The 24,774-nt window shown below is 40.6% G+C and overlaps 1 protein-coding gene across 1 annotated transcript in view; it reads right to left on the bottom strand.

The window, feature by feature from the left end:
* Positions 1–899: 899 nt before the first annotated feature.
* The window catches only part of LOC104469906, a 57,011-nt gene continuing 33,136 nt past the window's right edge, over positions 900–24,774 (bottom strand). Inside the window, exons 2-4 of the mRNA XM_010084644.1 lie at positions 24,608–24,750; positions 1,574–1,672; positions 900–950 (exon numbers count right to left, since the gene is read on the bottom strand). Of these exons, the coding sequence (XP_010082946.1) occupies positions 900–950; positions 1,574–1,672; positions 24,608–24,750 (293 nt within the window). The remainder of the gene's footprint in view (positions 951–1,573; positions 1,673–24,607; positions 24,751–24,774) is intronic.

The raw sequence follows: 24,774 nt of genomic DNA, 5'->3' as shown, positions 1-24,774 counted from the left end.
GACACTCAAGCACAGTCACTTGAAAGAGGAATCAGACAAAATGACTCTTTCAAATGAACTGACACACTAAACCACAAGTTCCAGGAAATGAAAACAAAACATCTGCTAGCTGCTATTCCATGGTACAGAGAACTGAAGAAAATACCACTCACAGCTCAAAATGTCTTAGAGTTTGGCAATGGAAATGCCAATTTTGGGAGTTTACTCTCATGTACACTTCGTGCTGGAGAGCTACAAACAGCCCAAAAATGGAGTGCCATAGATTGCTGATGGACAAACATAGAGTCCAGGAGTTCACAGTATCATGACTCTAAGTAGGGAAGATGGTGCATTGTTCAGTTGGACATTTAGGCTGGAAATTCTATTGTGAGATCCACCCCATTCCGTGATTTCTGCAATATCCTCCCAGATACAATGCATTTAGTGTATATATCAAATTTTTGATAATTTCTTGCTTTGGGGAAATAATTTCTTGCATAAATATAAGGCAAATTACAATAACTATCTATGTTCTTATTTTTCAGCTCTCAAGTAGCACCATGGTCCTATAAGATACAAAAGATTTCTGCTCAATTGGGAACACAGCAACATGAGGAACTCAGAAACTTATGCCAAACAATTAGTTCTTTAGATCTTGAAAAGTTAACGAACAGGAAAATCGAGCCAGAAACACAAACGAAGCCCATGGAAAAGCCGTAGACAAGAGGAATAATTTGCAAGTTTCCATTGTTAGAAACAACTTTTGCTAAAGTCTACAAGGTATCAGATAAGCACGCCAACTCAGTTAATGTATGTTTTCTTTTCATCATGTTTCCAGCTTGCTAACTTTAAAAGAAAACTTAATAATTTTCTTTCACTTAGAAAAGAAAAAAATACACAATAACTTCAAGGATAAAACTCTACATAATAATATCTAAGCCCAAGAGAATAGTTTCAGCCAAGTTGTGAACCTATGAAAATAATGGAGATATTATAATGAAACACTTATATCTTCACCAATGCAAGCAGCAAGACTGTTAAAAAGAGAACTATAACATACCCCCTTACCACAGCCATGAGGTCATATTGCTTCATATATTATTCAGTGTGGTTTTATGGTAGGTATCATTAGGCTGCCCATACAGAAATCATCACTTCGTTGACATTCCTATTCCTCCATGCTGACCCCAGACCAAAAATAAATTACAACACTCACTGAAACAGTGAAAACATCTTGAATAAAATTTACTAACTGTGCAACACCTTTGACTTCAAAAATACCCTGAAATGAAAACATCTTGAGATCAGCAATCCTGTAGAACCATCTCCAACATTAACAACATTTTTACATAAAAATAAAAATTAAATCCTGCCTAGGACAGCATAAAATGCACACGGCTAGCAACAAGCAGCAATAAATTGCAGCCATGAGCCTCATTTGAATGCAGTAATGTACATGCAGTCATTAAGCAGCAAAAAAAAAAAAAAAAAATTGCTGGAGGAGCTCAAATTCAATATATTCAACACATTTCACCTCTGGTAAAACTTGACTAAATCAGGATTTAATCCTCCATCATGAAAGAGTCAACCGTACCTTTGTCTTCACGTCTACCACGTAATTTTCCAAAGTCTGGTTCTCCTTATCATGTTCATCACATTGTCCAGATCCTTCTGATCCATTGGAAGCTGCAGACTAAAGAGGGGAAAAAGAGTCAAATAAAGTAGCTGAGATGTGTGCTATCATTCCATTACACTTAAATGTAAAGATCAGCATGCACATACAAGAGAGTAGCCCGAATTCAGATAAATATCAGGTGGCTCATACATGAGATTTCCACCTCAGTGTTTTGTCACGCAAACATTCCTGCGTTCAATCTCACAGCCACTCTCATGAAGTCTGTGAAAGTCTAAATAGGCTAAGGCTACAAGATGATACTTATCATAAGCTCTAGCTGACTTCAGAAGGCATTCAAGGTGCTCTGCAGCTCTCAGTATCAGAACACAGAGATAAGGAAGGAAATCAGCGCCCTGGCAAAAAGGGCCACGGACAGTAATGGGGTTCTCTTCGGGAGTAGCTGCAGGAACAGATCTCCTTACAGCACCAACTGAATTACCTGGCTTGTTTTCTCATCTCTAATCCATGGCATTCTCCTAAGTGACATATTTTTAAAGGGTTTCATGCTTGTGTAATAGCCATATTTGCAAATTTTTAATTCAAATGCTTTTTTGTTACCTTTCCTTCATTTACGCAGAATTCATTCCTACACTGCTTACAGAAAACCCTCCTAAAATGCACAGTATTTTTTCAAACAATATCTTTAACAGAAGATGTAGTATAGGGTTATATTTTGTGTTTCAATTTTCCTGCTGGAAATCTAATATATTATTGCAGATTTTGTCTTAAGACAATAAATATTATAAATGACATCTCTGTTTACAAGGCTCTGCACTGCAAAGAAGTGCTTGAAGAGTGAGCTTTTGAATGAAACATGATGACTGCCACTAACTCAGATCTCAGAAAATTTCTGGGAACTTTGCAAGAGCACGAACAGGAAGGCAGAGTGAATTCAAACAGAGTACAGTGTCTTGTATCTGTCGGCACTGAGCGTCTCAGACTCTGTGAGTGATTTAAGCCCACCCTTTTTTAGCCTGTGCGCCAGGAGTGCAGTCAATTTTAACACAACAGGCAAGAAATTGCTAGGATTTTAAGTAGACCAACCATTGCCAGCACAACTTAGAAAACAACAAGCCAGTGCCACAGAAACAGCCAAATTACATCCACATGTGCAAATGTTTTCTCCTCTGATATTAGATTGTTTATTTAGGGCTCCATCCAGCAAAAGACTGAATGCTGGCCCCAATCCAGCCAACTACTTAGACACGTGCTTTTAACTTCGCTGGAACCAATGGCATTAGTCTTGTGTTCCCGTTAAGAATGTGTTTAAATGTTGGAGGAGGCCCAGCAGCTCAGCGCTCCATTGGGCTGAGCACAAAGGACTCCATGCGTGTCCCCTCTAAAGTTTTAGCTTCTCTAACACGCTCACAGTCACGAAGAACCATGCATTGCATCCTCTTGTTTCTTATCACTGAAGGGTGTTGCACATTCTCCATTTGTAATCTGGAAAGAAGGAAGGGAGAGCAAGGTGACCGGGCCAAAATGAGTCAGGAGAGCAATGAACTGAACCCAGTTCTTGCATCTTGCCTCAGAGCCTACAGAAAATCCAAGCAACTCCCAAAGTATTTGTTTCAGGAACGGAAAATTGGTTTTACAAGGACGTAAAATAATTTTCATTTCACCTTTGTTTTCTTCGAATACTTGACATAAGTGGTTTCCATTGTCATTAGTTACAGGCAACAACATAAACTATGCAAATCAATGTATTATTTGTTCACTCTAGTCATCAAGACCAAACTCTGCCTGATCCTAAAGGGGTTTAGCTTCTGCAACTTCTCAAAAGGGGTTTGACAATTTTCAGCAGAAACTAGAATGTACAGTGGCATTTATCAAACAAGTGCAGCTGCAACATTGGACAAGGAACAACTTCAGTTTGTTTATATTTTATAATATTTTCCTCAAATTTTTCACCATTAGCTGACTCCAATATTTTTAAAGAATCTAAAATAATGTCACAAGATGCTATGAAATGTTTCAATTGTTTTTCTTAGGGAAATGGGTCACAGATTAATTGTGAAGAGCAGTAAACCAAGGACATTAGGAGGATACAAACAGCTCAAGAGTAATTGTAATAAATCTGGAATCTCTCTCTGTTCCAGTGTATTAAGGTTCAATAAGCATTAGCAGAATAATATACGGTTCCCAAACTTGAACAAAGTATACGTTAGCAATCTGTCTGAAAACCAACAGTCATTTAAATTTGTGTTATGAAATACATGGAACTGTATAATGCAAGAGGCAAAAAGCATACTTGCTGTGTGTTGTGATAGAATCATAGAATCATAGACTGGTTTGGGTTGGAAAGGACCTCAAAAATCATCGAGTTCCATCTCCTCTGCCATGCGGAGGGACACCCTCCACTAGTCCAGGTTGCTCAAAGCCCCATCCAGCCTGGCCTTGAACACCTCCAGGGATGGAGCTAGATTTATTAAAAATTAGCATACTTGGATCTGAGTCTTTTCTTATTCTTGACTTACCTACAATCCTCCCTTTCGAGGCAAACCAAAAGCCTAGACTGTCTAAATTATTTGCACACTTGATATCCAAAAGCTGCCTGCTCATGCAAAATACATATTCTTAGCAACACTTCATTATTCCTGAACCATGCAGGTCACCATGAGAAGCAGAACTGGCAGTCCCAGGGTGACACAGTACGAATGTAGTGGAGCATGTGCACCTTGCTCGTACCTCTCTGTAGGACGTTCTGGAAATAACTTCAAGCTTGAATTAAAGCCACTGACCAAAGCCTAAACTTTTTATCAGACCCCCGTATCTAGAAGGCTGGTAGTCGGAACAACTCTGCCTTCCTCTTCACAAAAGAAAATGTCTTATTCTCTTCAAGTTGGTCAGAAAAAAAAGATTTTACAAGCAAATGTTGCAAAAGCAGATTAAAACTTCACTTGGTAACTTTGCTCACATGGGTAGTAACTACGAGAATCACAGATCACACCAAAAGCAATCTTCCAATTTTGTGTATAATTAATGCTAATCTATTTAGATTATAATTAACAGGGACTATTTAGACTGTAATCTCTTCAGGGCAATATCTCTCTCATTGTGCAAGCTTACAGCATTATTTAAATGTTTATTAATATAATAGTAATCATATTAGCTACCTTATTAATTTTCTCTAATTTTAACAGTGCTCAGCATGGCTTTTCTGTGCTTATAACACATCTTTCCTGTAGCTGATTAGGAACACGCACAATTGTCACAGTCAACTGTCAACAAAATTCTTGCTGATTTTTTTTTTGCCAAAGTACACAGTTATGGATTATGAAAGAATTGTCATTGGTTCCACTTTCAGCAGGCAGCATGTTCCAGTTTATGTCTGAGCCAGCAACCAGCCAGAAGGAGCATCTGCCTTCACAGACAAGTATGGGATATGATGTTTCCAAGAGTTCCTACAGGAGGTCTTCCTATAGCAGCCAAACTCTGTAACAGTGGATGAATTCTCCAGTCTACTGTATGGCTCCAGAATTTATACCCAATAGATCAATATTTGCAACCATCCATGACAGTTACCACGTTTACCTCTCAGAGTGAGGTCCAACATTGGGAATAAAAAAATATAAAACATAAGAAACATACACACAAACATTATTCTACTTTTCCATGCTCCATGCTGACAGGATTTTGAATTTATTTACACACACACCTATATGGGATATTTTCTAGGCCACATATACCACTTTATGTCTAGAAAACACTGATCAACTTTTTGCAAAGGGACCAGTAGCGCTGGTGGGAGTGTGTGGGAGCTACAGCCCACGAGCCGAAATAAATCTGCACCTGCCTTAGGGTTCAGAGAGCTAATGCACCTACAGCCAGCAGCCTAGGAAATGCTCTCCTGTGTGCTTTTACAGAGAAAAACTCAAAACAGAAGCTGATCTGAGACCTCTTTTGGCATTTTGGATCATGAAGTGGTAGCTCTGCTTCAGTCCCATGAGAGCCTGTCGATAAATGCCAGTTTGCCCAAAATTATTTACATTAAGAGAGGAAAGGTACAAAAAAACAGTGATCTTTAACTTTTGGATGCCAACATGTGTCAGAAAAATCTATCATCTTGGTAATCAAATGCTCCCAGGAATATGTAGTGCTGAGAGATACTGCTTTAATTTAATTAACGTTTTTGAAAGTAAGCATTTTTAAAAAAACATTAGAATATTTAAAAAGCTACAGGAGGAAAGTAAAATGCAACATGACATATGCTGGAATTATCCATTTTACAGGGCATTGATGTAAATTAATTCATTTAGCAGCTATGCTGGAACAGGAAGCAACCTGAGCTGAACCGAGATGCACAGCAGGACATCGATACCAGCAAAGAACACAGCACACCTCTATGCCAGGGTACAACCCCGCGCACGCTCTGCTCGAGCCATGTGTGTACTAAATCTGGACACACGTCAAGTCCACCCTTTGCAACGTGCCAGCAACAGCAGGAACACCTTCTGTGCCTGTGATCCCTCCACTGAGGGCTGCACCTTTTGCCTGTCCCTAGGCAGAGGTGACAGCTCTCCTAAATGTATCGTGAGCATCTCAGGTTCGGCCCCTGCTGCTGACAATCTTGGACCACAAAAAAAAAGAAGTTTAGTGTCTTGGACAGTTTGTGAGAGACAAAGCATCAGTGGGGACTTGAAGTGTTTTTTCCTGCAGTGCCATGCAGAGAAATAATCCTAGAGACCATAAGACGTGCTTTCCTTTTTCTGTACCCTGCTAGCCCTATTTCTATGCTTCTTATAGTCCTTATTACTGGAAGAAATGTCATTCAGCAATTTTTTTGGCAGGAATTAACTTTCACCGATATCACAAATGACTGAAAATCAGACAGTTCCAAACCAGGCTGTGCTAGAAATTAAAATCCGAAATATAATCCCACATAAGCAATGCAGTTTCATTTGCTTAAGCTGAGCCTAAATTGCAGTCCAGAAATAATATAGCAGAGATCTCTTCATGACCAAAAATTCCTTTAAAAAAGAAGGTGCCTAATCAAGTGTTTCTGAAGCCCTTTAGAAAAGCATGGCTCAGTATCCCCAGTTGTACGATTTAGGAGTCAGAAAGGACTTTGGTTTTATTTGCATGTCGGGGTTTCTGGTCCGTTGTTTGAAGACGTCAAGTTTTGTGCCACATCACATTGCATTAGCTCAGTCTTTGCAGCTGTCTCAAGTCAGGGTGATGTTGCAGATTGCTATGAGACCTCATGGCCAAGCCCTGTAAGAATATCACTACAGTCCCTTCTGCACTGGTCTTCCCAATATGACCAGTAAATGTGAATGGAGAAAAGAAAAAGATACATTTGGGCATGGATTTTACCGTACAAATTGCACCACGAGTGTTCGAATTTTTTTTTAAAGTTATTGTGTTTGGAGGTGAGCATAAATATCACAATAATGTTTATTTTAACCTGGGATTTTTATGCTCCCACTTGAGTTAATATGGATTCAACCTTTCAGAAGGTTTTACGACAGAGTTAAAGAGTGTTAGAGCTCAGGAACAATTATGTGGCTGCAGGCTTGTATTCCAGAAAGGTCAGGATTTGATTTAAGGCTGCTCCACCCTCCTGAAAGCCAGTCTTGCTCTCAGTGTGTTTCTGGATGTCAGAATGCCAGTAGTGAACTTCGCATTTGCTCATCCCCTATAGAGATTTGGCCACCCCTCTAAAAGCTATCGTCCAAGCTACCGGTTACTCAGTAGTCACTTCGGTTGGGCTAACACCAAGTCTATACTCAAAGCTGATCTCCCCAATTATCTATATCACAATTACCCAGTTGCAATGCAACTCTGGTCTGGGGCAAGACAATTGACTTCCCAAGCAAGAAATTCAGGCAGGGAGGAGGCACTAGCTCATGTTTCAGCTTTTCTCCTCCTGGACAAAGAGTTCAGCTGGAGCTGGCTGGAGTCAGCTGGCTCCACAAACTCAGGCCTTGTGACGGACCAGAAGACACACCCAGGAGCTTCATCTCGCTGATCCAGACTCCATCTCTCCAGTGTTGCTCAGGCAGAGATTTATTTTCTGCTGGGCTACAGACTGAAGCACTCACGCATCTCCTTTTCCAGGGAGCTGAGTTTCACTAAGGTCACACAGAGGTGGACTCGGGCAAGTGCAATGGTTCATGAAGAGGGGAGGGACCATGACACTGTGCAGCAAACAGAGCCCTTGGCAAACACAAACCATGCAAGGGCTGGTGCTCAGGCACAGTCTCTCTCCCCTGCTGACACCCGGCACACCAAATCATAGAATGGGTTGGGTTGGAAGGGACCTTCAAAGATCACCTAGTTCCAACCCCCCTGCCATGGGCAGGGACACCTCCCACTAGCCCAGGTTGCTCAAAGCCTCATCCAGCCTGGCCTTGACCCCCTCCAGGGATGGGGCATCCACAGCTTCTCTGGGCAACCTGGGCCACTGCCTCACCACCCTCACAGGAAAAAAATTTCTTCCTAATATCTAATCTACATCTACCCTCTTTCAGTTTAAAACCGTTACCCCTCATCCTATCCCTATAGCCCCTGATGATGAGTGCCTCCCCATCTCTCCTGTAGCCCCCTTTCAGCACTGGAAGGCTGCTCTAAGGTCTCCCCAGAGCCTTCTCTTCTCCAGGCTGAACAACTCCAACTCTCTCAGCCTGTACAGGAGGTGCTCCAGCCCTCTGACCAATTTCGTGGCTCTCCTCTGGACCTGCTCCAACAGGTCCAGGTCTCTTTTATGTTGGGGGCCCAACAGCTGGAAACAGCACTCCAGGTGGAGTCTCACGATAGCAGAGCAGAGGGGGAGACTTATCTCCCTCGACCTGCTGGTCACACCAAATACTGGTGATTGGAAGGATCTGGTGACCCGTTGCATGGGACACATAGGAAAACTGGGCAAACAGCATTGTAAAGATGAACCCTCATGTAAAAATGGAGAGATAAGTGATGCACAGTTCAGTTGTATGAGAATGAAACTCAAAGCTAGACAGATTGGTTACAGCTTTCAGGCAAAGACCTACCCTTGCTGCAGGTCCATGCCAGGCAGCTATCCACATAAGAAATGGAGACAATTAACTAATGTATGGCCAAGTTCTTACCCTGACAGACTGTTTTCCAAGACATTCTCCGCAACAGCGTTACCAAATGCCATAGGGCAAATTCAGACTCCTCGGAATACGACAAGGCATTTACCTCCCCTCCCTGGGATTCAGTCAGATCCTGACATTCATTCTCCTCCTTCCTTACCTTTCAGCCATCCGTCTGCACTTTGCTGTGCACATAGAAGATGAAAAATGAAAAGTAATTTGGGATATTAAAGATCTAGTTCCTTCAAATAAAGCAGAAGCTATTACTGAGTTCTCCTGAAGGCTGGAGGAAAAGGACTAGAAAAATTAAAAGGTTGAACATAATTAATGAGCGCTCATTTAGAATTGGCTATCATACAACATCTTGGAAGCTAAATTTACAGCTGAAGAAGGCAGGCTGTATATGCAGAAACGGGCTCTGGAAGGAGCTCCATGTGCACTGTGTCAAGCTGGGGGGAAAGACGGGGAGCTGTGGCTGCAGGGAGGTCCCTTCAAGCACAGAGCGATGACACCTGCCAAAATCCCCTCAGAGGAGAAAAACTGGCTGCAGTAAGAATAACATGTTAAAGCACACGGTTTGATTCCAGTCGTGCCCGTCTGCACACACTTTACTCATTAGCTTCAGTGGAGTCCCTCCCCATTTAAGACCCCATCAGTGAAATCTTGCCCTGAATACACAAGCAGACCACAGCTGGAAGCAAATGCAAATACTTGGAAGCAGAAACAGAAAGTCATTAATTGTAAGAGAAAACATGATTAATGATTTTAAATTAAATAATATTTGCGTTATATTCTAATTAGCAAGGATAACGTTTATTTTACTTACATAGAAGTTCTGGATACATACATTCCAACCTACATATTTCAGTTGCCATAACAACTTGATACATTTATTCTCTTGTGTTATTTTTTATTGCCTCAGTGCTGCTTTTTATTTTAAACAACAACAAAAAAAAAAAAAGCCCAACTACCCAACTGCTTTGGTTGCTACGATAACATTTTTTAATTGTTCTTTTCACATTTAGTTCTTCTTGAAACCAATATACTTTCCCTCCAAAGATGTTCACAGCATAGCGTGGGAATTTCACTGCCAGTTCCAGGGCTCAGTGCTGGGTTTGCCAGAAATCCCAAGGATCTGTATAGCCCTCTAGCTCAAACTGCTACTTCAGTAGTCCCTCTTAGGACACCAATCATGTGCCTTGAGGTTAAGATCTTAACAGGAGACCTACACTGTAACAGCCCCCAGTTGGTGCATTTTCCTCTGAAATCCAGAAATAAATTGAATGAGTGCTAGACTCTTCAGAAAGGTGCATCGCTACAGTAGATTTGAGGCAGCAGTGGCAGCAAACGTAGCTGCAGAGATGCAAAATATTTAAGTAAATCTCTACGGTGCTCTTCAGTCCAGGAGGATATTACAGAGCAGTTTCCATATTTCATACATACTGGTGTAGCACTTGCTTTTATCCAGGAGTAGAACTGACTCCTAAACTCTTGAGGCCTCCAAGGACTTGGCCCAATTTTTTTTACAAATCACGACAATCAAATGGTACCATGATGGGAGGAACAGGGAGGATGAGGGTGGCCTTTCTCCTCCCCACCTCCAGTTTGCTGTGCGGCGTAGCAGAGCCTGCTGTTATCCATTCACCTTTCCCAGCCCTGCGCCCCCACAAATGGACCCATTTCAATTAAATTGCAATTACCTAACTGCTGATGTTGCATTTCTGCCTGGTTCCCTGTAACAGCCATAATGAGAGAGACTGTATTAATTAATAACAATTATATTATGGTGCGAAATGAGGAACTCCTTGGTAACCATTGTTCCATGCAGCTGGTGTGGAGTGACCTCAGATTAGAGATAATAGGGCATTTATGACTATAAGGTTAGAGTTTTTGATGGAAAAGAGCTAGTGCAATGGCTCCTGTGAACTGCCTTGGCCTTTGGGGGCAGCTCTTCATTCATTGCTAACTGTAACAGCCTCCACTTCAGTCAGGAGAGCTACGACAATTGCTTTCGGAGGACTGTATTCCTCTTAGTTCTGAGAATGTGCACGTGTTACCACACACAGCTCTAGCACTATATTCTTATTATTACAAGCATCATATCTCTCTTTCTTTCTGATCATACTACTCCTCATTATAAAAATTATATGTGTTAGAGTAAGAAAAAAATATGTAATAGAATTATAACAATTACAAATAGGAGAAACGCCCAACAGTGCTAGGTACTGCACGATAACATTGTAGGAAATACATCTAAATAAGAAGTTATTCAGATAATGTGATTGAATTCTGATTTATTTCATGATGTACTGCAAGTCCATAGCAAATCCAAGAACAGAATCCAGTCTTCTGTCTCCCTCACTGGCCCATACAGTCTCTTCCTATTTACACACACCCCCAGAGAAATTACGGAGGAGGAAACTACCCACATTTCCCTTGAGATGCAATTGGCGAATTTAAGTCAGTCTACTCAATAGCAATAATAAAACCAGTCCCATTTTGAGAACAGGACTTATATGTCATAAAGTGAAATTTAGGAAGACCAAAGGTGTTTTACACTAATCCAAGGATATAAAGCCAGTATTAAAGACAAGAAAAGACAAATATAACAAAACCACAAAATCAAAACCCTGGAGAATATTGTACAGACTTTTTCTTCTCAAGAGAGTTTTGCTTGAAGCATTCTAAACCTTGGTATACAAAAATATTTATTTCAGCCAGAGCCATAGGGAGGGGAAGTAAGCCGTGGCTGTCATTGCAGTGGCAGGCTGCCTTGCTAAGTCATGGCTGCTGAGCTACACAATCATATATACTCATGCTGACATTCAAAAATACTGCAGCTAAACAAAACCTTTGGCAAAACACAGTGCCATCTCTCTTCATTCAGCTTCCCTCCTACAGAGCATTACAAAATGCTTTGCACTGATATATATATATAAAAGGAAAAGGACTCAAAAGGTAAGTTAAGTGGAATGACTCAGGTCATTAAACTGCAGAATCCATCACCACGCTTCCTAAATGTTGGTAAACAGAAGACGATGCAAAATGAAAGGGAAAACAAACATTTCCTAAATACTTTTCAGAAGGTTGGAACTCCACGGGTCTGACAATTTCCTTTGTGACAACAGTCATGAGCTAAATGCCGGATAAGAACCTGCCACTGCCTAATGGAGAGATGGCAGAAACTTGTGCTTTCATATGAGGACTCCAAGAACTACTAACACTAGCCACTGATCAAGGTTATTAAAAAATTATGGACCGTACAGGGATTTCGGCTTCTGTGAACTTGTGGTTGTAGAAGCATAGAAGTGTACGGGCAGCGGCAGCTGCATTAAATAAACATCCCTGTCAACTGCATCGTGAGAAAAGGAGCAAATGCCTCATGTGCCAGGCAATGCCAAGGGCACCAGGGAGGAAGTCTCCTAGTCCATGAAAGACTCCTGCCATGTGTACTACCTTATGCAGCCCCTGTGGCTCATGTCCCCCTCTGGGTTTCTACAGGGACCCAGAATCCTCCGGAGTTGCCAGCTGAAGCTGATATTTCTTACTTGAGAAACAGTGCCCTTGCACTGACAGCGAGGTCCAGATGACACTACCAGAAGGGAAGCCTGGATGAGGCAATAAATTCAGGCTCACAAAAACTGTCTCTGACTCTGCAACACCTCATGCTAAAGCTGTCTGCTACTTTATGCACTTGAAATGTGTCTAGGCAGCTTAGATACATCCTTCTCCTTTTGCAGACAACTATCTGCAATCAGTGAGGTCATTTTCACCGTTTGGAAACATCACACTGCCTGGTTGCTTAGTTATGGTTAACTAGGATAATCTTCTTCCACATGTTTGTGGTCAGCAACCTGGTCACAATTCACAAAGACAATCCATGCCTTCATCTTTTGGCTCAGAGGCAACAAAACACTGAAGTTAGGCACAAAGTCTCTCGTTTTTTCCAAGTTTACTACGATTTGGACAGAAAGCTGCAGCACCTCCCTCCGCTCATCACTGAGCAAGGACGTCAGGTCAGTCCTCCCCTCTCTGGGACGGCTCTACATAGACAGACCACCAATGCAAGGAGTTTTTTGGTCCTTTGTCCAAGGGTAAAACAATCATTACAAATTGCAAATAAAGAGCAATACAAGACAATTCTAATCCTCAAAAGTAACAGAAGTATCCACTGTGAGTACAAAGATGTGTGTGTGTCAGACACATTCCCTAGCTGGAAACAAAAGTAAGGAAGGCAACTAAGAAATAAAGTGATATTGAGGTAAGAAACAGCATTAATATGCCCATAACTGTAGAAGATGGACTGTTTAAGGCAACAACATAGTCAGCACCCTGAATACTGAAAGCTCTAGTTACAGGCTCACTGCTGACCTAGCAAAGATGCCGTTGGGTACCCTGGGAGCATTTACTGTCAAAAAAGTACAAGATATCTCAGAAAAAGGATACTGATTACATAAGTGGAGGCATATGTCTGTCATGGATCTTCCTAGTCCTTAGGAAAGACAAAGTCATCTGTTTTGTTGCCTCTGTTTTTCTACAAACTACCACAACACCAAAAAATGTGTGAGAGAAGACACCAGCCTGACGTAATGAATGACCTGAAATCTCTCAGCAGAACTCTTCTTATTGTAATTAACAGATTCCAAAACACACAGATCAAACTTGTTTAGTCATTCATTAAAACAACAATTTAATAGTTACCATTGCTATTTCCAGTTTCAAAAACTTCTTCTTCCAAGAAAGTGGACTTCAGATCCACTATGTCTATTACTCTTGACTTTTTTTCCAGATTGCACAGCAGCTGTTTGCCTTGTCTCTTCTCAGAAAGAGACACTTTGACTACCTGAAAGTTCTGAGATTAAAAAAAATAATAATAATAATAATATACAGTAACAGGGCACAGCATTTCAGAAAACCAGGTAGGGTCCTCTACACTCATGCAAAGAATTGGAGTTCCTGGGAAAGCTTCATCACTGTGGTTTGTCCTTTCAGCCAAAAAACTTTACACAGCTGCAGCAATGAACCGAACACAACTGTCGGGGTTATAACTATGCAGTAACAAGGCTGACCTCCTGAAAGAAAAGCAGAAGCAGCCATACAGATCAGCCAAGCAGAGGCTGGAGTGCTGAATCTCTCACAGACGTGGAGAGCCATCGGCATTGCGGGGGTCTATGCAGGTTGAGGAGAGTGTGCGATTCAGCTAACCTGACATCTTTTAAACACAAGATATTTGCAGATATAATAAAAATTCCATTTCAGAACTCATCTGTAAAGCTAGTTTCCTGGGTTTGGGGAGGGGGGGAATAGTCACCTCACAGAGACGTGAGGCTACAGATGTCCAGCCATGGATCACATCTGCTTTGTGCTACTATGTGGGGGTTCTGCTCCATCAAACTGCCCATTTCAGTCCAGGACAATAGCAATTGGAGAAACATGAGCAAACAGTGGGGCAAGACTGACCAAGGGGAGGAGAACGTCATGTCAGGAATGATTGCTATGGTTGCAACCACCTCTCTTTGGGGCAAAATAAAATTTTCAAGGTGAAATGAGATAGTTTCACAGCTATCTGAAGAGCTGCTGTACACTGGAGGTGGCAAGTCCAGGAAAGTTCCACATTGAAAATGTCATGAAGAGCTGAGGAAGCAGATGTAGAGGTCAATCACTAGAGAAGTACAAGACATGCAGAGAGGAGACAGGCCACAAGTGGTGTTGACACAGTGGAAATGTGGAAGTCAGAGGCTTCCAACAGCAAACAAAATACAGTTAGAGAAATAAGTCCACGAAGTGATCTCCATACAAGGCTGTTTGGATGGGTAAATGGATCAAGATTATGTAGAAAAAATAAACATGTTCCCAAAGGCTCTTTTCAAGAAGAAGAATGGCCAAGAGTGAAATTTTCTCCCTCACAAAACTCAAAGGTCTAGATAAATGCTTTATTCATGATCCACCTAAATATTACAAGGGGAAAGAATTGTCTCATCTCTAAACCAGGGGCAGTTTTCACGATAACCTACTACAGATTAAAGTGGTTCAGGTGACAGTTAAGCACAACCAAATGTGAAAAATGTACAAGCTGAAAATGCACGAAGTCCCATGGTTCCAGTCATGACATCTGTAACTATATTATACATATAAAGGACGGAGAGAAATTATATTTTCAAGTTGACAGCTTCCCTTTAATTTCCCAGGTTGATACATTTGGGACTGTATTTACTATTTGTTAAAACCTGCAAGTACCTGTCTCAGTTTATTAAAAAACTAAAAAAAAAAAAAAAAGCAGGAAGGATATTTTCTCTTTCATATGTATTTATCTTAAGGAGCAAAGATATATGCACCTATCCTAGAAATCACTTCCAGGGTGACCTTTATATGATCCAGAAGTTTTGGGGTGATATCTTTCTTTATTCTTGGGAACTATTTAAGAAGCATTTTAATAAAGATGTATTGGTAGACTGCAGAAATATATAATGGGCTCTTAAACCTCTCTATGGAGACCTGTGTCCTTTGCACATGGAGGGCAGTGAATTCTCTTGCTTAGTTGCTCAGATTAGTGAATGATCAGAGTTAATAAACACGTAAGTGAGACAAATTGCCCTGAAATATTTTTAGAGGGAGCCTTAACTAGAGTACATTCATCCCTGAATATCAATTTTACAGAACCCTTACAGTTTTACAGGGCAAAGAAATATCTTTTTAAGAGTTGATGTATTTGTTTTTGCAGGTGGTTAAAATATAACTTCTCAGAATCTTATTAGAAGCAATGAATTATATCACATATTCTTCGGAGGAACTGCAAGCTTGCGGTAGAAGCCTGTTGGGACATGCTGATGTTTTTATGTAGGTAATTTTTTCAGATTACTCCGGTATGACAACAGCCCTTGTTGAAACATATCATGTTTTAGAAAAACTATTTTAGAAAACATATGTTACAATTGCAAGAGCTTTTCGTTAAGTGACATAATAATTGTATCTTTAAGTACTAGATCTACCACTTTTGACCTTGCTACACAGCAATGGAATTTACACAATAGTCTGACCTCAATGCTCATCACAATAGACACCTGCTGTTTAATTAAAAGTTCAACTAATTCTATATGCTGGTTAATATTCAGGCACATTTTCATTGGGGAAAATTATTGTTTCTGGTCCCTGGCAGCTGTTCTGGCCTGCTCCCAATCTTTTGCAGATGTAATAACAAATCCCAGATCAGAAAACTGCCTAGAGGTTGCTTGACAGGCATATTATACATAAGTGAAAAAAAATAAAAACAAATAAACCTGTTGTGGTGGATGTGACTCTTTCATCATTGTTGGTCTGGTTTAGTTTGTTTAATGTCAAGATCCCAGTTTGGTTCTCCCTCCCACCGATGTGAGTAGAAAACAATTATTAAACTAAATAAACAATTATTAGACTAAATCAAATCTCCCTGTCAGAAAGGACCTATCAGACCAGTAAGTCCTCTAAACTCTCATGCAAAGCACACCAATATGATGGTAATGTTAAAATAAAAGTGAGAGGCAACAAAGGCAAAGGCTTTTGATGTGAGCATGTCTTAACTCCATGCAAGCACAAGGAGATGGCAAAAGGAGAACAATGTCAACTAAACTGCCCGGAGGGTGAAGGACACTGTCTGTTTAGGGAGTGCAATGACATGCGTGTTGCCCTACTCTCAGCATCAGGATTCACCAGAAAACTCTCCTTCTGTAGTGATTTGAGATATAGAGGCCAAAATACTGCACCCAGAGCATTTCTGTCCACAGGACAACACTGTTCTGCATACACACAAAGTCTTGGTTTAGAAAGGAAACATTAGCCTGACCACATTAAACACACTCAGAAGCAACTCCGAAGTGACATTTAACAGACGCCCTGGCACTCAAATTATTGACAAGTTACAGAACAAATAACAAATTTACAAATAGAGACCCAGCATAGATACCCAGGATGGGTAAGACATTTAGCTGCAGCTAGTCATAAATAAGGTTTTTAATAACACAGTGACTTTGCAGTTACCCATCTCTAAACATTAGTCAAACCATTTGAGAAGGCAACTGTGTAAAATAATCTCTGCAAGTAAAGCAGACCTTATTAATGCATAGAAAATAAAATTGCAAAATTACTGCATATTAAAAAAAAAAAAAAAACCAAGCCATGAAGCCAAGCTTCAGCATTGTTGTTAACAATTATCTGGTTATGGTTTTTACACATCCTTGGGTGCAAAAGGGACATGACGGTAGCAAAACAGGAACCGAGATGTCACCTACACCATACCCCTTAAAAAGACTGCTGCCTTCTTGAGGGAGAACTTAGTGCCAAACAGAATTACATGGGAATTGGCTCCAGTACAAAATCAACCCACAGACACAAACTGCATTTGATCAGCTAAACGTATACTGTAGGAGCTAAATCTAGTGAAGAAACAGACACATAAAACTGAATGTTTTGAACCCTTCTAATGAAACATTATGGTTGATCATACCTAATGATTCTTGCATATTAAGTATAATCACTTAAACAGAGTCAGATTTGGCTCCTGGGAGTAAACCAAGCCATACAAATTAAGCTTTACCCAGATAGAAACAAAGAAAAACAAAAATCCAGAGAAGAGACTGAATTTTTATATGCAGATGTAGAAGGGTCTTGCAGGTCCACATGTTTTACACAAGCTGTTAGTATGAAACAGATTAATGGTTTGATAATTGCTCCAGGCAGAAGATTTCTAAGTAAGGGCTTTACTATTAGAACTTTGAACAAGCCAGCGCTTAACAGACGGAGAAGTAATTACAATGTTTATAACAGCTGGGTATTAGGAAAGCAGACATTCCTGAAGCAAGCAGAAAAAGGATTTGGTTTACACGGTGCCATTGGCTGTCTTTGCAATATGAGCCTCTAAACATAAGAAATCCATGGAACAACAGGAATTAAATGAAGAACTGGAGTCTTTGGGGACCATCCTAAAGCAATGATACCACACCGCGCTGAATGTAGATTGTGTGTATGAGATCAGTGTGTGACGACCAAACTTGCTCAGTAATTGCAAATGATTCTCATTCAATATGCTAGAAGTATTTGCACCATATGCCCTGTATGTAAGTAAATAGACTTTTCATACAGGGACAAACAGACCTCTGGCTACCAGATTCATATATAAGCTGGACAGTGGAGTATTCTTTTCCTTCACCTCAATTGTCCATCTGAACAAAGGTCAAAACACTGGTGACCAGAAATAAGTAGCACTGGAGACCAAACTAATGAAAACAGAGGTTAAAACAAGGGTAAATTTATGTCTTTTAATGAGTGTCTGGAGCTGAGCACAAGCATATAGCTTCAAGCAGTGTTACTATTGTCGCAGCTAAAGAGCAATTCAATTTTTGTTTTACCAGATGGATACCTCCGTCTAGGTACTTTTATGTTCTCCATTATTGTATTTTCTGAGCATCTCACAGGTTTAATTGTATCTATCTACACAACGTTTAAGTGAGAGGCATCCTTTATCTAAGTGACTGTTTAACGCAATGCAGGGAGTCCAGGGAGGGAAGAATACTTTTTCCCAGGCTTCCCAGGAAGAATACTTTTGCCCCATCCCTGGAGGGGTTCAAGGCCAGGCTGGATGAGGTTTTGAGCAACCTGGGCTAGTGGGAGGTGTCCCTGCCCATGGCAGGGGGGTTGGAACTAGATGATCTTTAAGGTCCCTCCCAACCCAAACCATTCTGTGATTCTATGACCCTTTGTTAAGGTGAGGAGCTGGGCTCAGACCCACACTCCCATTCTCAGACTCCGGTTACCCACTAACTCAGCTGCAGAATTGCAAAGCTTTGACAGCAGAGATTGAGAGTACCCTTCCCCAGCCTCATCTGGAACACTGTTAGCAGTGGAAGACTTGAATTTAAACCACTTCCAGCTGAATCCCTATCTCGCATTTCCTAGGGGTGAAAAGAAATCAGTCTTCTCTCTCCAACAGGGACAATTCAAGAGCCCTAATTTCAAGAAACCACTTTCAAGCTGTGAATGCTGGTCTTATAAAGCTTGGTCCAAAGAAGTAATGAAGCTCTTTGGCAGAGGCAAAATTGCAAACAAGCCCTGTCTTCATGATTTTTCAGCAGATTGGGCACATCCCCAGCCAGCACGCTAGCTGCGGTGAATGCCACGCTGAATGTTTATAAAATAAGGTAATGCTGAGTTTCCCAGCACTGAGCACTTTCTGTACTTCTAGTCCAAACAAATTAAGATTAGACTTGCAAAACAGCCAAAGCACCCATTATACAGGGTTGTCCTTTTCTTACTCTTCCCTGAGCATCTGCTCCTGGCCCTACTGGAAGCCAGGTACCAGGCTACACGGGCAAGATAATTATTCCTGGGTTTAAGGCAATGTGGGTGCTTTATTACTGCAACTTGAAATGACTCAGCTTAAAAGCAGTTGAGATCCTCAGACCTCTTGGGGACAGGTTATCTTTGTAGTGTCAGCTCTCCACAGTTATGTTCTCAAGGTAGCTATCTGGCATTTCTTTGTTCCAGAAATGCCCTGTGGCAGGGGGTTGGTATTAGATGATCTTTAAGGTCCTTTCCAAACCAAACCATTCTGTGATTTTATGATTCTAAAAGGATCTTGTCAGGACCATACCAATCAGCTCAATGCCAAAGCACTGTCAGCATCCACAACGTACACATTCCTGGTACACCCTCACAACCTGCTAAGTTAGGGCTGGAGGAGCCGTCAAAGACATCCAAGGACAGGCTGAGAGAGTTGGGGTTGTTCAGCCTGGAGAAGAGAAGGCTCCGGGGAGACCTTAGAGCAGCCTTCCAGTGCTGAAAGGGGCTACAGGAGAGATGGGGAGGCACTCTTGATCAGGGGGTATAGGGATAGGACAAAGGGTAATGGTTTCAAGCTGAAAGAAGAGAGATCTAGATTAGATATTAGGAAGAAATTTTTTCCTGTGAGGGTGGTGAGGCAGTGGCCCGGGTTGCCCAGAGAAGCTGTGGATGCCCCATCCCTGGAGGGGTTCAAGGCCAGGCTGGATGGGGCTTTGAGCAACCTGGGCTAGTGGAGGGTGTCCCTGGCCATGGCAGGGGGGCTGGAACTAGGTGATCTTTGAAGGTCCCTTCCATCCCAAGCCATTCTACAATTCTGTGATCTCAGCACACAAGTCCTCTGCTATGTGCCACCAATTTTTTTGAACACAGCATCCTGCATCCCCTAAATGCAGTTTGAGAGGAATGAATGCATGACTCCTGTGACAGTACCCCACATACTAGCTATTTGGAGTGGGGTTCTTAATATCATCTGTTAAATTCTCCTCCTTCCAGATTTGAATCTACGTGGTGGCGACAATGGGGAGGTGGAGCAGAGTTAAGAGACCACAAGAAGGGCTCTGCGTCTATGACTCCTCAACACTGATGTATGAGCAGTTGCTGGGGATGGAGGAATCCACCCTTGGATACGCCAAAGAAGACAAACTATGCTATACTTTAATACTCATCAGAGCAGTAATAATTATAAACTCTAGGCTATAGAGTCATGTGTCAGCACTATCCCAATAAATATTTAATTGCTCCATATAAATTGGCAACACCCCAATGAGAAAAAGCAAAACAATACCTGCCAGCATAATGCATAGTGTACTTTCATAGGTGAGAAGCACTATTGGCTCTTCTCTGCTGAAGGGAGCTGAATATGGATTTCCACATCCTTGGAAAATGCCCCAACCAAATAGCTTTTTCATAAGGAAAATTCTATCAGCAGTGCCTTTACACATGTTGCAAGAGAAGTCTAGCCATGGTCTTCTTTACAGAAAAGAGGTCATGATTTAAAACTTGAATTAGGATAAGGTACTGACATCTTAACGAGGCAGATCTTAAGGGAACGACATCTTGCCCCATTTTTGGAATTTATTACTTATTAGTTTATAGGTGTGTTCTGGTTTCTGTGGACCTTAATCCTGGGCATCAATTTCTTCCTATGCAGTGCACCACAAGATCTGGTCCTTAACTGATATCTGGACATGATGATGAGCTACCTCAGACACTCTCATTCCCAATTCTCTTCTGTGACTCAGTTCCTAAGTCCTCCTCTCAAACCTCACATACAGCCCCTCAGGAAGTACCTAGCAGAGCAAGAAATTAAACCCTGCAGTTCCCAAATCCTGAGTTAGAATTTTCACTAATAAGCAAATCTGGCAGTGTAATTTCCAGGATTTTTATTTTTATATACACATGGAGATATAGAGATATATAGTGCCTGTGCTGTCAAGCTAATTGCCTTCCACAGTGCTGCAAGGCTTTTTGTTTTGGAAACTAAAATATTTTCTATCTCTAAGTACAGTTCCTTTGAGAAGAGTCTAAGCCAACTAAATATTTTCTTTCCCCAAAGATGAGATTTTTCATTAGGACCCAGAATTTGTGGTTACATGGGTATATTACCTAAAATTGCAGCACTGCTAAGGAAAAGCAGGTCACAAAGGTCATTTTAAAAAAGTGAGAGAAAGAAAGGCAGAGCAGCTGGAAGCTCCTGTTATTATATAAGATTAGTTAAATACATGTTTAAGTGCTTTTTGGAACAGGGTTGAATAAACTGTTCTCCATGTCTACTGCAAATGGAACAAAAACTAATGAGTTCTAATTGCAGTTAGAGAAACTCTGGTTTGTCATCAGGAAAGATTTTCTATAAGTGAGGGAAAAAGTTACTTGGAGAAATTGTTGACTCTCCACTGGGGGAAGTTTTAAAGAACAGGTTAGACCAATGTGTCAGGAACAGTTCGAATACAGTTGATCTGCCCCAGGGCAAGAGAATGGACAAGACTTTTTTAGGTCTTCTTCAGAGCTATATTCTAGAGTTCCTACATCACGACTACATGTTGGACTTTTTCATTTATAACCTGATATGTCACATTCTCCGATTGCTGTATGAATATATGAAACAAATAAGAGCCTTCACAAGGAGAGCCTAAACATTTTTAGTGAACTTGCCCCAAACACTGTTTTATTGATTTGGAAACTATTCACCAATTTAAGTTGATTTTGTCCAGTTGGATTTACAGAAGGGAAAAAAGCAGGGGTAGATTCTCCACCCCAAAAAATCATATATGTCCTTTCTTCCTTATTCACCAACACCCACCCACTGAATTTATTTTGGTCTATGATATTTACAGTTCTGTCAGATACATTGCGACATATATTTAGTTTCTGTACAGGGTGAAAAGCAATAATAATATGATGATAGGTAATACTGCATTTTGCATCCAGAAACATTAATATCACCTGTCATCCTAAGGATCAGCAAAGCTGATAACAGTGGAGTAAAAAACAAGAACATGCTTTTTAATTGCATAGGCCATACCAAAACATTTATCCGTTTCATGAGGACCAGGAGCTCCTTGATGGTTAATGCCCAAACAGGACAGAGTTTAACTAGAAGCATTAAAGTAAGGAAACTGGAGAGAGAGAAAAAAAAGAAATCATACCAACAGCAGTAATTATCCTTGAACCCATTTTATTCATTCCCTTGGTTGTAGCCGTGGGGTGCTGAGTGGGGTCATTAACACTGAAAATTTGGATTCAGCTGGTTCTGTTGTATATGGTCAGCTAATATATTTCCTTGACTTTTCACTCACTTTTGCAAAAGCCATTCAAAATGACAGTCTCTGAGTTTGGGAGATGTATCTCTTCTGAGGCACTCTCTAAGAATGATGGGAGGTTACAGGATGGGTCGTAACCCTTTCATCTCTCTTAATTGATGAAGATCCAGTCCCAGTATGCTGTAAGATCTAGCAGCAGTTTATTACAAACCACTGTGGTGATCATAGATGCCAGATGAGAGACTTCAGAGGCCAGCCTCTTCCTTCCTCTGTATGGGAAATTGGTACAGTATTGCAAATAACCATCTAAAACTTTTTCTGTTATCTAAAAGTCTTACACTTTCGGAAAAGCAAGTACATCAGTACAAAGGAGCACTCACAGGACACCTGACCCGGACAGTGAAAGCTGCTTTCCTTTTTTATCAACAATTAAAATTCGAACATAAATACACAAAAATATCCAATTTATCTAGAAAATTAACATATAGACAGCCAAGGACTGTTTCAAGTGGAAGGCGTGAAAGGGGGATGGCCTCTGGACTGAGTGATCATCCTTGGACTTTCATTGCAGAGAAACACTGCATGAAAGAGGGGAGGGTTTTTCTTTCCACATTTGGGACATGTGATTGAGGATGGAAAAGGAAAGTACAAAACCATCAGATCCCATAAGAAATAGGCCATGAATAAGAACTTACGTGATGTGTTAGATTATCCAGTTACATTTTCATAGAGCAATTTCTCATGGAAAGCAAAGCACTATATTGGATTTGTACAGCAGCTGGTACATTCAGCACGTGCTAACTAGTTCTGACTCGGAACTGCTGGTAGTATGTTCTGCTGTCAAGACCAAAAAAACCAAAAGCCTATATTGCTAGCCTGTTTTGCCTGTAGTTGCACTCTTAAAACATATATAGATATGATTTTTAAAGGGACTAAACACTTTGTGCTCCCATTACACTGATTAAATTTATGGATAGAGAGAAAAATTGAAAATGGGGGAACATTGGACTCAGCTGCCAGCACTATGGCTTGAAATTGTTGCAGTTTCTAAGAAATGGTTTTATATTGTTTTGCTTTAAGTCAGAATGCCATTTTCATAAGATGAGCAAAATTTACAGTTAGTCCTACATATTCTGTTATTCCCAGCATAGAATTTAGAGTTTGAATTCCCGTGTCCAAGACCAGCAGCACACCTCTCAGACAGCAGTGAGGTTACGGAAGATGGGCTTGAGTGTCAAATACTTTGATGAGGCTGGAATGAAAAGAGTCTGTGATCCACTGTCTTTGTCAGATGTTTCAAGAGATAACATGCTGGTATACACTTTCAGCATTTTAAAGCATATAGCTTTGTACAAAAAAAAAGACAGAGATTGGCTAGCTGTGTCTTCAAGCTGGGACTCAAATACTAAATCATTCATGGGATAGATCCTGCATTAATGTTAATATTCATTTGTTCTGATTTCACTCAAAATCAGAATGCTTGTCCTCATTAATTCTGCAAGCTTCTTCTGCTAATTAATTTTTACAATAAATTTCTTCATTTCTTCTGAGAGTTTTGTTCTAGCCACCTGCAATTCTGATTTATCTTTTTAAAGGAGCACATATAAAATGTCATGTAGAACTGCAATTTGTTTCTGGGTTTTACATTTTTTTGAAAAGTGGAAATCTCTTAAAAATAGCCATGCCTACAGAAAGTGCTTTGGAACAACTTGTAAAACTCTAAATTCCTTTCAAACCATAACAACAATGGACATTTTTATACATTTCCCTCATCTTTGATTTTGGTCTGGAGATCTGCAGTTTGTAGTCTGTGCCCACTCTATTTCTGTCTCACTGTTTAAGAGCAGAGCAATTCATTGCTCGGTTCTGTGGGGTTTGGTTTTGTTCTCAAAGTACAAATGCAGTGGGAGGCAATTTGTTTGGACTGCTAATTCAGTTAATCATAATCTGGAGGCAGGCAGAGGCAGATTACAGAGTTTTACACCGGATGCAATCCCTGGAGCATTAATAACCTCAGTGGTTATTAGCAAGTAGAGGAGATATATCCTCTTTTGGGGGTAATCACAGACACCAAGTATCAGGTGAAGTCCACCAAGGATGAGAAAAAGAAAGTTTTTTACTCCCCCTTTGACAGATGGCAATTGAAAGGATGAAGAAGTTGGTGACATCTTCAAGGTCAGAGAGATAACACTATATGTATTCCATATCCTAACCTAATTCCTTAATTTAAGACCATTCTTTCAATCTTATAAATCATAGCATGCCTTCCTCAGGCTTGAGACATCTCACTCATTACATATATTTTAATTCTTAATCTGTTAAATTACCTCTTGGGTTTTCTGCAGATTTTCATGGTCTGTGGCAGATGTTGTCTTCTCCCATTTCTCTGCGACTTGATTTGCTTCTTCTATTTTTTGCTCATAACTTTTTTGGGAATTTAGCAGTGTCACTTCATAAAACTCTTGAATATCTGTTCGTAAAAAGGAACAAGTAA

Source organism: Pterocles gutturalis, unplaced genomic scaffold (genome assembly GCF_000699245.1).
Source record: "Pterocles gutturalis isolate BGI_N339 unplaced genomic scaffold, ASM69924v1 scaffold3020, whole genome shotgun sequence".
Classification (NCBI taxonomy): domain Eukaryota; kingdom Metazoa; phylum Chordata; class Aves; order Pterocliformes; family Pteroclidae; genus Pterocles; species Pterocles gutturalis.
The sequence above is the reverse complement of the archived record's forward strand: the minus strand, read 5'-3'. Positions and strand labels throughout refer to the sequence as shown.